Source organism: Pygoscelis adeliae, unplaced genomic scaffold (assembly GCF_000699105.1).
Source record: "Pygoscelis adeliae isolate BGI_AS28 unplaced genomic scaffold, ASM69910v1 Scaffold56, whole genome shotgun sequence".
In the NCBI taxonomy this organism is placed as follows: Eukaryota; Metazoa; Chordata; class Aves; order Sphenisciformes; family Spheniscidae; genus Pygoscelis; species Pygoscelis adeliae.
Window position 1 is genome coordinate 751,475 of NW_008824944.1, and position 15,642 is coordinate 767,116.

Consider the following 15,642-nt stretch of genomic DNA (forward strand, 5'->3'; position numbering starts at 1 on the left):
CTCAGTGAACCTCGGGGGAAACATTATATTTTTGTTTGGATGTACATACATACGCTTGCTTAAAGCGAGGGAGCATTCATTACTTTGCCCAACAATGTTCTTGGGATTTCGCCCACATGACATGAGGGATGAATATCTTTTGTTCCATTTTATATTTTCTGTTGGGATAAGCAGTAGCTTCAGTATTTTGAATAAAAATTGTGAGAGAAGAGTATCTTCTGGAACTCTCTCGAAGGACTAATCTAAGGTCAAGGCTTTAGAGATTTCTGATACTATTTCAAATACTGTGTTTGTACTGTCTTTCAGATTTTTTCTTTTAATGTGGTACAGAGCGAAATCTGGATTTCCTTCTTTGTATTTCTTTCCCTGTAATTGGGACAATTTGTTGCATTACCTTCCAGATGCCTGGGTTCCGTAAGTGAATCATACTTCATATTCTATGACTACCTTTATAGTTAACCCAGGTTAGAAGCTGATGAAGTAACTCTGGAGATGAAGTCGTCTTTGGACAGCCTTTGGACAGGCGGTCACCACAGCATTGGTGCAGAGGCAGATATAGAGAGGCTCTCAAGTGGTAGATCTCTTTGACATTATTTACACATCCTTTGCCAGCTGAAGATGCTGAGATAAGTGGTGTTGCTTACTCAGGATGGTTTCATCTGCCAGTCAGCATTGTATTTATCTAAACTGTAAGTAGCTTTAGCTTTCATCCATGTTCCTACATATGAAGTATGCTTGTTTAGGTATGAAGTGACATGGTACTGAGTCTCATTAGCCAAATCATGGTACTGCTTCAGGATCTCTGAAGAGGTTTCTCAAACATGTTAAATGAGGGAATAGGACAGAAGAAAGATCTTAAAGGAAATGGAAGTGCTCGTTCATTATCTCTGACAGAAATGAATAAAACTACACTAAGGCAATAACTGACTTAAAAGTGTAAAAATGTGTCAGCAATTTCTAAATAATGTTTATTTAAGGCTGTGGAAAGATCTAGCAGAGTTGACACAGGTGTCTGCCGTACTAAAGCAGTGTATGATTTTAGGACCTCTCTAAGCAAATTGTATATAGTACATGCTTCAGCTAGCACGTGCCCTTGGAGAGGTGAGAAGCCAAGTGCCGTCAAATCTGGAGCTTTGGAAGCGGATGTCTTTAAGTAACGAGGATTTCCCATTGCAGTCAGCTCCAGACTTGTGGAAGGTAAGTTCAGCCGGATCGCGAGGTCCAGTGAGGAATCAGTGAAGAATCCAGGTGGGATTCATCTGTCTGAATGTAGACCTCTCATGTGTATTGAGTACCACCGAACCCTAGGCTCCCCTTAAAATAAATAAACGGAGAAGGTTAGGCCTTTGTGTGATGCAATTCATCCTCTCCTAACGTGGGTGCAGAAAACAGGCCAAGTGAATTGCACACTAAAACCATCTATTTCTCACCATTAAGAGAGGGTCCTATAAAGGAAGCCCTGGGGTGACCAGTTAAGTGTAGATATCTGTAATCAATAGATGTCTAACATCGGATGAGATAAATTTAATCCTCTCTCTCAAGTAAGCCTGCTGGTAAAGTGATGGAAAGATTGATGAGTGGAATTCGTGACACAAGGAAAGCTTGAGTAATCCAGCATCCAGATTGATGGGGTACGAGCACAGCAGCCTTGTGTCTGTTGAGGAAAGGAAACTCACCTAAGACCATAAAACTGACTTTGACTCAGGTTGAATTCCTGGCTGCAGTCTTGTGTATTTTCTGTGAGACCTGACCAGATTACTCCTCTCTGAGTTGCTCTTCTGTTCTAACAATGTGAATATGTTGTAGCACGTTAAATTCGTTTTCAGGAAAAGAAGTCCACAAATTAGAAAGGAACTGCATAAATCAGGTAAATATGAGAAGGCAGGAGCTGATGAGACTGTTCATATGAAGACGGATTTTGTGCAAGGACAGGATCATGACATCTCCAGAGCTGCTCTGCATGCTCAGACTTTGGCCTCATTCTCCCAGCTACAGGACAGGGAGACAAAGGGTAAGGTCGTGAAAGGGCAGTGGTCTGCGTTGGAGGAAGGAAGAGAGAAGACATGAATGAATAAGAGCCTGTGTAAGAAGGAAAAAGCAGAATAGGATGGGAGGAGATAGAAGGGAGAAAAGATTCAGGGGTGTCTACTCTTAAGGAGGGCGGGAGAGAACAGAGTTGAGCGGGTAAGTAGCGAAGTAAAAAGGAAGAAAATTCCAGCATAGAGATAGGAATCAAAAGGCCTAAGTAAAAGGATGCCAAAGTTTGAAAAATTATCATCACACTTACTAGAAATGAAAGATAATCTTGCAAGCATAAAGAAACCTACATGGGTAGTGGATGAACAAATGAGGGAATAGAGTGGCAACTACTCTTTTCTTCTTAGGTCATCCCTTATTGCAATTCATTGCAGTTCATTGAAAATTTTGAAATATTAGAAAAACTATTTTTCTGAGATGTACTGCTTTGAGACATAAGCCTAAGAGAACAAAGATTGTTTCTGCAAGTGTTGAGTTTTTTTTTTTCCAGATCTAATGACTTACAAGGTTTTGTGTAGATCTGGTTGCACTCGGGTAACTCGGAGAGTCAAATAAAAACAAGATCAACAGATGTAGGGAAGCCTTTCTTCCCACAGACTTCCGTTTGGTGGATGTTTTTAGTATTTATGAGGAGCTTTTTTTCAGGTGCAAGCTTTTTCTTTTGTCAGGTCACTTAAAGTGGCTCATTGTGGAGTCAAATGTCTTACTTGTGTAGTCTCTGGTGTCTAGTAATGCATAATCTCACACTGAAGTCTTTAATTCTACTGGGGCACTTAACAGCTCTCTCTTCTACTTGCCCTCTAGCATATTCTAGGTTTCCTGAATCTCCTAGGAAATTTATGTCTTCAAGATCTCTCTCTTCCGGGTGTGTTACTCTTTACTCTCCATCAACTATAACAATTACGATGTCTATTTGCCATAATGGGAACTTAAAGACACGTAGCTCCTAGATAGATGCATACGTGGTAGATGCATAATGAAGGTATCTTAGTCTTGAATTGACTTCCACCTTGTATAATGAATAGCTTTGCTTCACACATTTTCCAATGATAGACTTTCGTAAGTGTTCAAGTAATACAGTCCTGGTGGCAGCATTGGAAAAACATGCCTTAGATCATGCTTCTTACTCTATGAAATCTGGAGCACATAAATTGACAACAGTTAAAATCAGCAGCCAAAATACTTATCTGTCACTTAAAATAGGAACAAAAAGGTGGATTTGGTGTAAGCTTTGGGTAAAGATTAGCATGGGTTCATTTCCATTCAAACCATTTTTATTATGGCCTGTTTCATGTCATGTGTAAGATAAAGGTATGTTACATGATCTTTGGAGCAATGAAAAATGTACTAAGGTATTACAATTTGAGTTTCTTGCTAAGTCCTTTTTGTCCAGCCTTGAAATTTTGCTTGACAGAAGGAGAATCTGTTCTTTCTTGGGTGAGCCTTATGACAGCGTAAGTACCCCTAAGCGAATGTAAAGGTGGTTTGGCAGAACAAGGAAAGAAAAGAAAAAGAAAAATATTCACAACAGCCAAAATTTCCAGAAGTGCTCATCACTTTTGGGTGCTCAGCTTGAGATACCATGGATTCATGTGACTGGGTGAGTTTGCTTCTTATCATATGGTGGGGTGTTTTTTTTTTTTAATTTGAAAATTCTTTTGTCTGTGGAGCAGATGCTTGTGTGTTACTCATCCTGCCTCTTTTCTTCCACTTTGACCTTGATCTTTTACTTGTCTCCAGTTTTCCTTGTAGAATTATCTTTCTTCTCATTATCTCCAGAACTATCACCTGTCGTTATGAATTATCATGCGGTTTATTCTTTCTACTGATATACTGATTTCCACATAAATTTATATGTAGAATGTTGTACTTTGGACAAAATTATTTCCAAAATTCCAAAGGCTAAATACTTTTCTGGCTTGATGCTAATCTGTGCTTGAATACAGTAGAAGGAGCCTGAGAAACAATACTGTCATTGAGAAAAAAAAATGTGAACCCACTGCCTACTTACTGCTCAGGAATTCTGTATTACTCGGGTGAATTGTGTTCAGTGATTTCTTTGCCTGTACCTTTGAGTATTCTTTTTCTTTATTCCCTCTCTTGCCAAAAAAATATGTGAACATATTAATCTCAAAAATGCCTTGGCATCCGTACGGGTATATTTGTTTGCCACCCTTTGACAATAGGCTGAGAAGTTTGCTATGAGGGGTGAACCTAGGCACGAATCCAGACTACAAGGCAGCTGAAATACTGTTTTCCTGTACTTTCAGCATGAAGCCTGAATATTTTAACTAATAAATTTAACACAGTTTCAGGTGTGGTAGCCTGACCTGGTATCTCAGAAGTGTGGACAAGGCAGCGCGATTAAAGTTTGGATCAAGGGGGCTTCGGACACTGCTCATGTGCTCAGATTCACTGCTGGAAAAGTTCTCCGATAGCTGCAGGCAAGCAGTTCTGGGCAGTCGTGCCAACACACAGCGCTACTCGTTTTTCAAGAGATAGTAAAACACAGTAGTTTTAAAATAGTAGTAAATAAAAAGTCATTCAGCGTGCTATTTTGTAAACCGGTATAGTGCTGATATTGTGCGGCCCTAACAACAGCTCATTTATTTAAGCGCAATAGCCGTGGGGAAGCTGCGGGAACTTGTGAACAGCGAGGCACTAAGAAACGGACAGTGCCTGCTGTTTTCCCAGTGACTAATTGAAAAACAACTGTCTTTTTGTAATTTTGCTCGGTGTCTTCCGCACGGCGTGTCATGCAGCAGCGTGCGGCTGCCGATGCCAGCAAGCCTGCAATAGGTGCCAACGCGGTGACGCCAGGATGTGGGATCTGTCCGTCTTTCTTCTGTCCGTCCAGGTGCTCCCCCCCAGCCAGGGAGGGCACTCCTAAAATGCTGATGCATTACTGAGGACCAGAGGCTAGCGCTACATCTGTACTAGTACTGCATGCTGTAGCATGCTCCCGGTTTTGTAAAATTGGGTAGTTGTGATGGAGGCAAGTACTCATAAGAAAAACTACGTACGTGCCACTCTTCCACTCACAGTTTTATTTCCCCTGCTAACTAAGTAATCTCCATATTATCATCCATTCGCTATTGCTTTTCTCCACACTCTAACTTCTCTGAAAATGACACATTTCTCCTTCCTCATGTACTACGTTAGAAGCACTTTTCCTTGCCTTACCTCGCCTTGCCTGCCTCAGTACCTCGCCTTTCTCTGTGCTTACTCTTTCTGTCTCACATAGGCTCTCAAATGGCAGTAGCTACCTTCCTGTGGGTGCCTGAACTGAGCCGGCTTTGATTATAATGGTTGCATAGACACATATTTTACCTACAGACACCTCAGTTCAGGGGTTTAGTCAGCTAGCTGAATCCTTTCCATATTTTTTGATTTTTTTTTTGGCGATGCTGATAAATGTGTGTTCACTTTAAGTGCTCTCAGATGTTAGGTTGGTAATTTTGTTTCAAGACATTGTCTAACCTAGATTCAAGAACTGATCTTTTCCACACCAGAGAGATGTCTTCAGGTGCTCAGTAGTATAGGGAGGTGCATTGTTCAGAGTGTTTTCGAGTTAGTAGCTCCATTTATAACTCCTTAGCTTCTCCAACATATTTTTCCACCAACTTTCTGTCTTTTTCGCATGTTGTGTTGGGAGCAGCAGGCAAAGGCCAGTTCCAGGTAAATTGAATCCTAAGGGAGATGAGTTGAAACCCATTTCAGACTACGTGGTATTGCTAGTTGGCTCTGTACTTCCAGAAATGAAGTAGAATCATATTTTAGTTTGTCTGGCAAGTAATAAATTTTTTATATAAAGATTGGAGAACCTGAAAGTGCTGATGACAGTGTCTCCAGTGTGGATGAACTCCTTAGCTGCATGATGGCAATGTTTGCTGCATAGATAATAGACTTCTTGTGCCAGAATGGTGTGGTTGAACATCCATGGAAATATTGAATAGTACAGACACAACCACAGCTGTTTTCATTACACATATTTACAAAAATGGCTAAACAGTAGAGGTGCGGAGGGGGGAGGTAGAGAAAGCTTTTAGTGAAGTAGAGGGAGTTGCCAGTTTTTATTCAGTATGGTGGAGCTGAACTAATAGCTATTGCTTCAGACTTGTTTCATGACTTATCACTACTTTATTTTGATTTATTAGTTTTATTCCTCTAGCATATAGGAGTTGCATTGTGGGCAAGAACTGTTGCATGCTAACAGCTTTTTAAAGTAATTTTTGTCAATGTCCTGAACAAAACCACTTGTCTGCATGTCTGGTGTGTGTATTGATCTTACAGACTGTCTCCTGCCACATGGGCAATAAATGCTCAGCTGTGACAGTTCTGAAAGTCTAGCAGCCAGGCCGGCCCCAAAACACCCTCTGGTGTAATGATGGGAAAAGGATAAGAGAGCAAAGAAGGACCACTCACCCTTTAAAAACAAATGATTTATTTTGCATGCAAAAAGGCTATTAAGAAGGGAACCCTTCTTCACTTGCCACTCAGATATTTAGAGTACAAGCACTGGAGCTCTGCAGTCAGCAGGTGGAGTCTCCATCACAAGCTGTTACCATGGGGTTTATTAATTTTCGTTAACGATGCACCTATATCCTCTGCTCTTCCAGTTCATTTTCTACTGCTACTGCTTTAGTGGAAAGTATTATCTTGCAGTGAATGAACTGAAAAGAGAAGGGGTTTCCTCTTCCATTTTTCATCTGTTTACAGGGTTTTGATTAAAAGAATAAACCTGTTTCTCCAGCCACCTCAGCTAAAACGAGACCACCAATTTCTCAGAGCTCATGAAAGGCCTGCAGAAATAAATCTGAGGCATTCACTCTCCTGACAAGCTGCCAGAGCCTGCAGAACTTGCTCTCACGCTGGCGTCTTTTCTGCCCTTGATGTCATGTGCAAAACACGAGGATTTGCGCTGTACTAATCCCTCTAATGAGGGTTTCTCCCAACCTCTATATAAACCCCACTCAAAGCTGTGGCTGCTGGGCAGGCACTGCAGAGCCAAAGCGCCCTTCTTTTGAACTGTATTCAAGGCAATTAGAGGCCAGGATTAAACAAACACCCGACACCAGCATCCTCAGCAGCGAGAGGGATTATCCCGGTCGGCCGGGGCATGGAGCCACGGCGAGGCCAGGATGTCTCACAACGGAGATCTCCCTGCTCCGCTCGCTCAGGTCCAGCGGAGAGGCAGAGCCTGTACCAAGCTGTAATGGGCGCCCTGAGGTGGCTTTTCTGGGCTGGACTGGGCTACCTGAGCTGCTGCTGTCCCCCCCAGGTGCAGGCACAGTTCCCCCGCGCCTGCATGACAGTGGACGCCCTTCGCTTGAAGCGCTGCTGCCCGGCCTTGGGGACAGAGCCAGGCAATGTCTGCGGGTCCCTGCAGGGCAGGGGACGGTGTCAGGGGGTGCAGGCAGACACTCAGCCCTGGAGTGGCCCCTACACCCTTCGAAATGTGGATGACCGGGAACGGTGGCCCCTCAAGTTCTTCAACCAGAGCTGTCGGTGCGCAGGTGAGAGGGGTGCTGGAGTGAGGGGATGGATGGGTCTGCTAACCTTGCTCTGAAGGCCAGAAACATCCCTGATGGCATAAGGCATCAAGAAGGCTTCAAATATTATCAGTTTACTAAAAATACTATCATGTTCATGATACTGTCAGCACTTTTTCAGAGCAACGGAGTTGAAAAAACGTTTTGTCTCATGCAGACTTTTGGGTTTTCCTCTTTGCCCCTAGAGTTGTCCCTGTAGCAGGGGATTTTAAGACACACAGCACTGAAGACACCTGCTAGGCAGGTTTCAAATGCAGCCTGGGATTTCTTGTTGGAAACAGAAAGTTGTTGGAATTTTCTAACGTGGGAAGAATAGCCTGCTTTCCTTAGCAGCCTGATTCTTAGATTCTTAGAACTTGCTGAACTGCTTTGTCTAAAATATACCTTGGCTCTCACTATCAAAAAAGCCCAGATCAATCTGAGAAGGAAACACTGCAGAAAATTTCAGCCCACCAGGTTAAGTTTTGCAACGCTGTTATCAACTGAAAGCAGAGAGGTAGTGGCAGACGACTTAAGTGGATACATGGCATTACTGAAGCTCCTCAAAATAATAACAACAGACTTCAGAGTATAAATCGTTTTTTTATCTCTTCCTTTGACTAGATTTCAAATGCTTGTGTGGAAGTACTTTTCCAGACACTTTAAAAAAAAAAAAAAGGATGTAGTTTTTTTTCATTTTAAAGGTCTTTATTAGGCATCTAGGGCTATGGTACCTATGGTAGGTAACATAAATTAAATATGCCTATTCAAAGGGACAAGGAACAGTGCACATCTCTACTGTTACGGTATCTTATTTTCCAAATGAATGTTATGTGCAAACTGCCTATTTGAAATGGCTCCTGGCCTGTGCAAACTCCAGCCAATGCCGAGGCTTTTTCTAGTGTTTTAGCAATATAAATGGTCGTGTTCCAGGGCCATCTCGGCACTGTTTGATTTATAGTTTAGACATGGTGTAAATGATAAGCTATGGGAACTCCAACTGCCGTGTAACTGATTATATTTGGTTAGACAGTGCCATTTAAACGTGTCACATAGCTGATGGCTGTACGGTAGGAGATCTGAAGGAGCTGTGAGGAACAGGGGCCAGGATTTTCCAAAGAGGGGATTCTGGAGTTCTTGCAATAAATCAATCCATTTAAGCTTTCTGCTAAAAACTTAATAGCTAAGGATAAAAGGAACTCTGAAAATTTGGCCATTTGTTGTAGCTGTTCACTGAGGAAAAATGTCTTAAAATCATATCCATCCAGGTCTGGGTGCTGAATATTTCTGGGGAAAAAAAAAAGAAGAAGAAAATCCCAAACACAAACAAATATTGATGAGTGGTTATTGTGGGGGTCAGATTATTTTCATATTTTTTCTCAAATTAATGTAAATTTTCTAAGGAAAATTAAAAAAAACTCCCCATTTCTTTTCCATTTCTAGGCTTTAACAGGTAATATACATTAGTCTTTCTTTAACTGGGGACAAATATAACAGAATAAGATTAGTACATCAGAAAGATCCAGCTTTACTTCCCACTTTTTGTACAAAGAACCATGGTCAAAAAGACAATTGTAAGTCTGTTGTCAGGATGCTGCTTGCTGCATGTTTCACTCAATGTGTTGGTGGCAGCAAAAATAGAATCTCTAGAAAAAAGATGTGGTTATGGCATGAATGTAGCTGGGAGGTAGCAAAGAGTTTTTAGTTCCTGTCTAATTTCAGTTTTGAATTCATTGTATGCATTCTACAATTGGTTTGGATGCACCTAATATGAATTCAATTTATATAAATTCTTAAACTGAAATGACCTGATGACAGTTCCTGACAGCGTGCAGTACTGTGTGAAGGGGCATATGCTAATTTGTTTTTCAATAAGGTGTATGTGTGGAATTAGACAAAATGTTGGATGCACTAGTCCAACCCTGAAAATTGACACTTGTAGCTAATTACACAACAAAGCGGTATTTCAGTGGGATAGTTAAATTTAGTTTAGAAGAATACTGTTTTAGAAGACTTATGAACTAAATGCTATTTTGAGTTCTAAAGGATAAAATTGTACTTGGGGATGGGATGGATTGTAAATGGGATACAGGTCTGGTATAGCATTTTAGAAACTCAGTACAGAAAATTATTGTGAAAAATCCACTGCAGTTAGTCATGTGGTTGCTAGTACAGATCATGACAGTGATTAAACAATGACGTAGTTTGTATTCACTGAGGAGTTAAATGTAATTTTCATTCTTTTTTTTTCCTGCCACTTTCTAAGGCTGACATGTGGACATGTGCTGAACAGTACTCTATTTTTTTTTCCATAGAAGTTTTTTGAGAAATAAAGTATTTAAATCTTTTCACATTCCAGTGCAATATATAATCATGCCGGGGACAGAAGGTTTAAATTCTGTTGTTTAGCTGTAAGCAAATTGCCAATTAAGCCATGTAGCTGCTGTGATGGTCCTCCCATTAGGTAAAAATGAGCTTTTGAAGTAGTTATAAATTACACTTCATTTACTTATTGTAGGGCAATGTGGCTGTAGGATAATACTAAATTATACCCATACCTTGATGACCCTGTTAGAGTCCGTGCTAGGTACAGATCTTCCACATCCTACTGCCTAACAGTATGTCCAAATGAAGAGCTAGAAGAGACAGAAGAGCTAACCATTTTTCTCACACGGTAGCAATCCTGATCCTACCCTTGGGATACTGCAATATGCTGGTGTTTCAAATCTAATGTAACTCCACTTCTAATGCAATGGCTAAAGAAGTCTGAAAAGGAGTCCTTTCTCCCCATCAGATAAATGATGTGTACTAAGCTGTTCTCTGTGGAAGGAAGAGGCATGACAGCTGCTCAGCTTTCATCTTGGTACAATAAAACAAGGCAGAAGATGGTGAGTGTTGGATGGGTTCCTTTTTACTGAAGAAAAGACACTGAGTGGACGGAGTTATTAATTTGTGTTATGCTCAGTGTCTGAAGGCCAACCGCAATGCTATGACTCCTCAGAGGTAGAAAAATCCGTGTCTGTGAGCTCAGGCAGTCCCTGGGGTTGAGAAGCAACTACAGTGGTATGTGATAACTGGTGCTAGCACACACCAGTGATGTGTATTAACACATACCAAGTGTTGTGTCATAAGATGTGTCTTTTTCTCAGTGTCATGCCTATGGATTGACCCACTGGGAGAAGTAGCATGGCCGTAGTGCCTACAGAAACAGCCAGATTCACCCAACTTAACTGGGAAAGAGCACCATTAATGATGGTGAGATTAGGCATGGAAGAAGACAGCTCCTGAGGCATGTGATCCCATTTCCAGACAAAAGGGTTAGTGGGGAAGACACCCCAGATGTTCTTTTTTTTGCCCAGCGGCAGTACAATCGTCATTCCTCAAAGCAGTGGAACAAGCAAGGAGCATCTGGACCCCATCTGTGACATGGTCTCCTGTTTGTGTGCCAGAATGACCTCCCACACTATATTCTCTAGGAACCACAAGAGGCAAGAATAACCTCAGTTGTCCCTGGCATAGCCTGGGAGTAGTACACTGAGTTGCTACGTGTTAGTCACTGAAGGCAAAAAAGTGCTAAGGCATGAATCCTTGTATGTTCCTCTGGTCCCTGTGTTCAAAAGGATCTTGGAAGGGCCTCACTGTCTTACTGAAAATGTCTACTGTGTGCTATATCCTAATAATATGAGATTACTTTTCCTGCTCTCCTAGAGCCGTACCATTGAAGTCCACCATCACCAGCGTAGCAGACATCGAAGTTAAGTGGTAAGAGGCTGGGACATACATTCCACAGTGCTATCACGTGGGAAGTCCACAGGGCAGCAAATGAACTTTCTGAAAACAGCAATGCATCATTTCCAGAACAGTGGCCTGGCAGAGTGCTTTAGAAACAAATGCTGAAAAAGTGATTTGGGTGGGACATAAAAAACCTGGGTCTGTCTACTGCAGTCATTCCTGTTCGCAATGTGGGAAATCCCACAGACCTCCATCAACTTCTCACCCTTTCAGCTCCTGCATAATGAGAGTCCTGTGATGCATTGAGTCTAGTGAAAGAAAATTACAAAAAGCAACTTTCGATTTCATGAAGTGGTGTTGTCATCGTGTGCATTTCTGACAAGAGAACATTGCCAAATAGATCTGAGGATGTTACAAAAATGTTCAACACAATCAGCAGAAATACTGCAGTGCGAAATACCACTTTGCCTGGAAATCGGCTCCTCCTGTTTACCAGTCTCTTCTTCACTGCAGTCCTCCTTCTTACTCAGTAAAAGCTCCTGTCCCACTGAAAAGTGTCTGGTGAAGTGGTGGAAAGAATGGACCCCTTGGGTTGCTTCACAGATTAGGCAATTAAGGGAGAAAATCCTGCAGAGCATCAGTTGGATATAATTAGCACCTGCCCAAGGGAAACAAGTGAGGAGTCATTGGCCCGCCTGGCTCCAGATGCCATACAGGTGGAGAAAAGCTTTTTTCCCATGAAGATGACTCATCATTCCAGGCTTTTGCAAGTATCTTTTCGTAGCCTGAGGAGGTGCATAGAGTATACGTAAAATATAGATATTGTCCGATAAAATGATCTCGGGCATCAAGAGCTGTGTAGATTCAAAGGGCCCTCACTGAGAGAGGAATAGGCACCATCAGAGCCTCAAATGACTGGTGGAGTCTTGTTTTGGTACCAACACCAGACAGGACAAACCTGGTCCTGCACTAACTTTGGTTCTGTTAGTGCTATATTTCAATGTGATGCTTATCCAACGCTGTGAGTAGATGGGTCATTTGAATTACTGGAAGCATGACAGCCAATTTCAAACAAGGCTGTTGATGGATCTTTTCATGGTTAATTCCTGCTTTGCCCCCCTTCTCTTAAAAAGGATTGAACTGTACCTTTGGGTGTGAGGGGACAACAGCTGCTTTCCAGAAGTTCATGGTCTATGTACTGAAATTTGTGCAATATACATGGCCTAATTATGCAAAGTTGCAAGATATTCCTGATATTTGTCATCTGGTGAGTACAGGCTTGAGTATGTGACGGGCCCTAATAGCTAGGCTGAGTTGTCAAGAATGAACAAGTGTACAGATAATGGAGTACACCAAATTTGCAACAGCAATTGTGCTCTTCTGATGGGACTCTGAGGATATCATGATAAAATCAACCTTCCATGTTTCTTCCCCCCCATCTTAATCTCTGCCCTCATCATAATAACATACCCATGCAATCTTTTTTCTTTCATAAAACTATAAACTACTTGCTTTTTCTGGCAAAGTCTTCATCCCCCTAAACCAATGCAGACCCCTGGCTTTGGGTGCCTTCTGTCCTAAGAAGCTGCCTGGAACATGGCAGCTGAGCCCAGCTGCTCCTACCTGCATAGGGCTGAATCGTAAGCCATACACCTGGAAACTGTTTTCACAGGTATGCCATCCGGCTGTGCATGATCCAAAACCTAGTTGAAGTCTTCACCCTTGTGGTCCCTAACCTTAGCACTGGTCCTAAGCTTCATGCTAGCATGTAAACCTATAGGTCTCAGAGCCTCCGAAGTAACCGTAAGCTCTCCAAATCTACAGTTAGGAGTCCTCATGTCCTCTTGGTAGGTCTCACAGGAGTCTGTCACAAATGTTTAGAGCTCAGCAGCCCTTATCCTAGAGCTAGCCATAAGCTATGCAACCTTCTTGGTAACAGCCCTTGTAACCTTGGGGGTCTTTGAAATTGGTAATAAGCCCTGTAGTCCCTGACAATCTGAAATCTTACTTTAGTCTTAACTGTTGGTCTGCTCATAGACTCAACCCTACAGCCTAGGGACATCTCCCCATCCAGGATCACTTCATAAGCCACTTCCCCATCTCCATGTTAGCCCAAAGCCTGTCCTGGGTCTAGCAGCGCCTATATGTGTGGGAAGCACTGAGATTTTGTGGCATTTTGGAAGACAATTGGCATGGTTGTTGTGGAGTGAGCATGTATGTGGGGTTGGAGGGAGGGCGGGGTTGGGGAGTCTCAGTGCAGATTTTGGAGAACTGAGGGGAGATCCCAGAGGAGCCCTGGTTCCCCCTCCGCTCCCTACTTCCCCTGGCAGCAATGCCCACTGTCCTACACCGCTGCTACCCCAGCAGCCTGCCTGCGTGCGGGCAGGAGGCAGATGTTCGCTGCAGGAACGGTCCTTCCCCGTCTCTCCTGGCAAAGGCAAAGCAAGCTGCAGCGGGGCCTTTCTGCTGCTGCTGGCAGTCTGCCATGGTGGGCGAGAGGCCGTGCTTAAAGCGAGCTCTGCTTTCCTGGGCTCTTCCACCACATTAGAGGGTTTGAGGTAGTAGCCTAGAGCTATTACTTGCCTTAGGAACGATGCCAGTGGGGAACGATGGTACTGCAGTGTTTCTCAGGCTCTTTTTGCAGCACCATTTAATGCGTGACCTGCAGCACCCCTCGTGCTGGATTGTGTAGGGTCCCAGATACACTGTTAATAGACATTATTTTTTCCTAAGTTTTGTCCTTAAGAGGACTGTTTTGTTTGGGGATTTTTTTCTGTGCTTAAGGATCCACGTGAGCCGACCCTTTTTTGGGTTTGATCCTGGAAGTCTGGGAGTTCTTGAGAGCTAATCGAGCAAAGGACTTTATCACATGCTTAACCTGAAGTGCTCAGCCCTCTGTTTGGTGAGACTCCTCACATGCCTGAGGGCTTCGCAGAGTTCTGAGCACCTTGAGGCGTCAAGCCCCTTACCCAGCACTTCACCTCCCCAACCAGCTGAGTGTATTCTTGGCCCTGCCGTGGCTCTGGGAAGCGAGCCATCCTTCTGGCTAAGGCCTGCCAGTCTGCTCAGCTGCTGTCCCTTCCAGGAACTGGCATCTGGGGAAAAAGAGTGATAATTCTTAATTCTTCTGCATGTCACTGTTAGTTTTCTCTGATTCATAATGTCATGACTGTTCTTTCCTTCTTGATTCAGGAAACTTTGCCGGCTTTAACTGTGGTGACTGCAAATTTGGCTGGACCGGCCCCGACTGCAACGTGAGGAAGCCACCAGTTGTCAGGAAGGATGTCCGCTCCCTGACAGCAGAGGAGAGAGAGCAGTTCTTTGATGCTCTAGACCGTGCAAAGACAACCATTCACCCAGACTATGTAATTGCAACTCAGCACTGGATGAGTCTGCTTGGCCCCACTGGAGAGGAACCGCAGATTGCCAACTGTAGTATTTATAACTACTTTGTTTGGCTTCATTACTACTCAGTCAGAGACACGCTATTAGGTTAGTGCTTTTCTTATCCAAGGGGCTCTGCAGGTAAAAGAAAGGGTGAAAGTATAATTGCTGAACAAAGGTAAGTGTGCTTAACACAGCTGCATTACTTTAGCGAGCAGTGAGTCCCAGTAGGAGCAGATCTGTAGAGTGAAACATTTGGTGCTGAGGAGGTGGTGGCCACCCGTGGTTGAGGGAGGTCTGCTTCAGACCTGCTGCAGTCTGGTCCCCGTGACCGAATGCCCCTTGGCAGCTGGAGCACACCAGCCGCACTGCTGGTGCATCTTCCATCTGACAGGGAGGCAGTTCACAGGCTCCACTGTTGGGTGAACCAAAGTGTGGTCAGGCAGTGATTCACTTCAAAAAGATGTTCCTAGTCCACAAGACAAGGTAGATGCAGCAGCAGTGGGAAAGGGGCTCTGCAGTTGTGAAGGCAGAGACCATGCAGAGACGTTGGGGACTGAAGTGCTGCTGCTTTCTGTGGCCTTCAGCAAGACACTAAGGACAAGATTTGCCTGACTAACCACAGCCAGCTTTTAAAACAAAACCAGGTTAGAGGTTTGGGTATCTAACCCCATGCTTTCTCCCAAATCAGGATTCCTAGTCCTCATTGCTCTTCTAGACAGAAGTACCTGTGCCGGGCCCACTTCACAAAGCCCAGCTCTCACAAGAGGAGGCAGCAGCATGGCTTTTCTACCTGCCAGTCCTACGTGCAAGCTGAACAGCCCATATCTACCTCCTTGCTAGAGTGTATCTGCTACACTGCAGTGGGGTTTTCTTCAGTCTCCCCTTCTGACACGATTCCGTTTCGTAGGGCTGAAGGAAGCAGTCTCTGGCCTAGCAAGAGTGAAGGTCCATCGGG

At 43.4% G+C, this 15,642-nt stretch overlaps 1 protein-coding gene across 1 annotated transcript in view; it reads left to right on the top strand.

Moving 5' to 3' along the window:
* Positions 1 to 7,252: 7,252 nt before the first annotated feature.
* The window catches only part of DCT (dopachrome tautomerase), a 20,024-nt gene continuing 11,634 nt past the window's right edge, over positions 7,253 to 15,642 (top strand). The window contains exons 1-2 of the mRNA XM_009325569.1: positions 7,253 to 7,553; positions 14,493 to 14,792. Coding sequence (XP_009323844.1) covers positions 7,253 to 7,553; positions 14,493 to 14,792 — 601 coding nt within the window. The remainder of the gene's footprint in view (positions 7,554 to 14,492; positions 14,793 to 15,642) is intronic.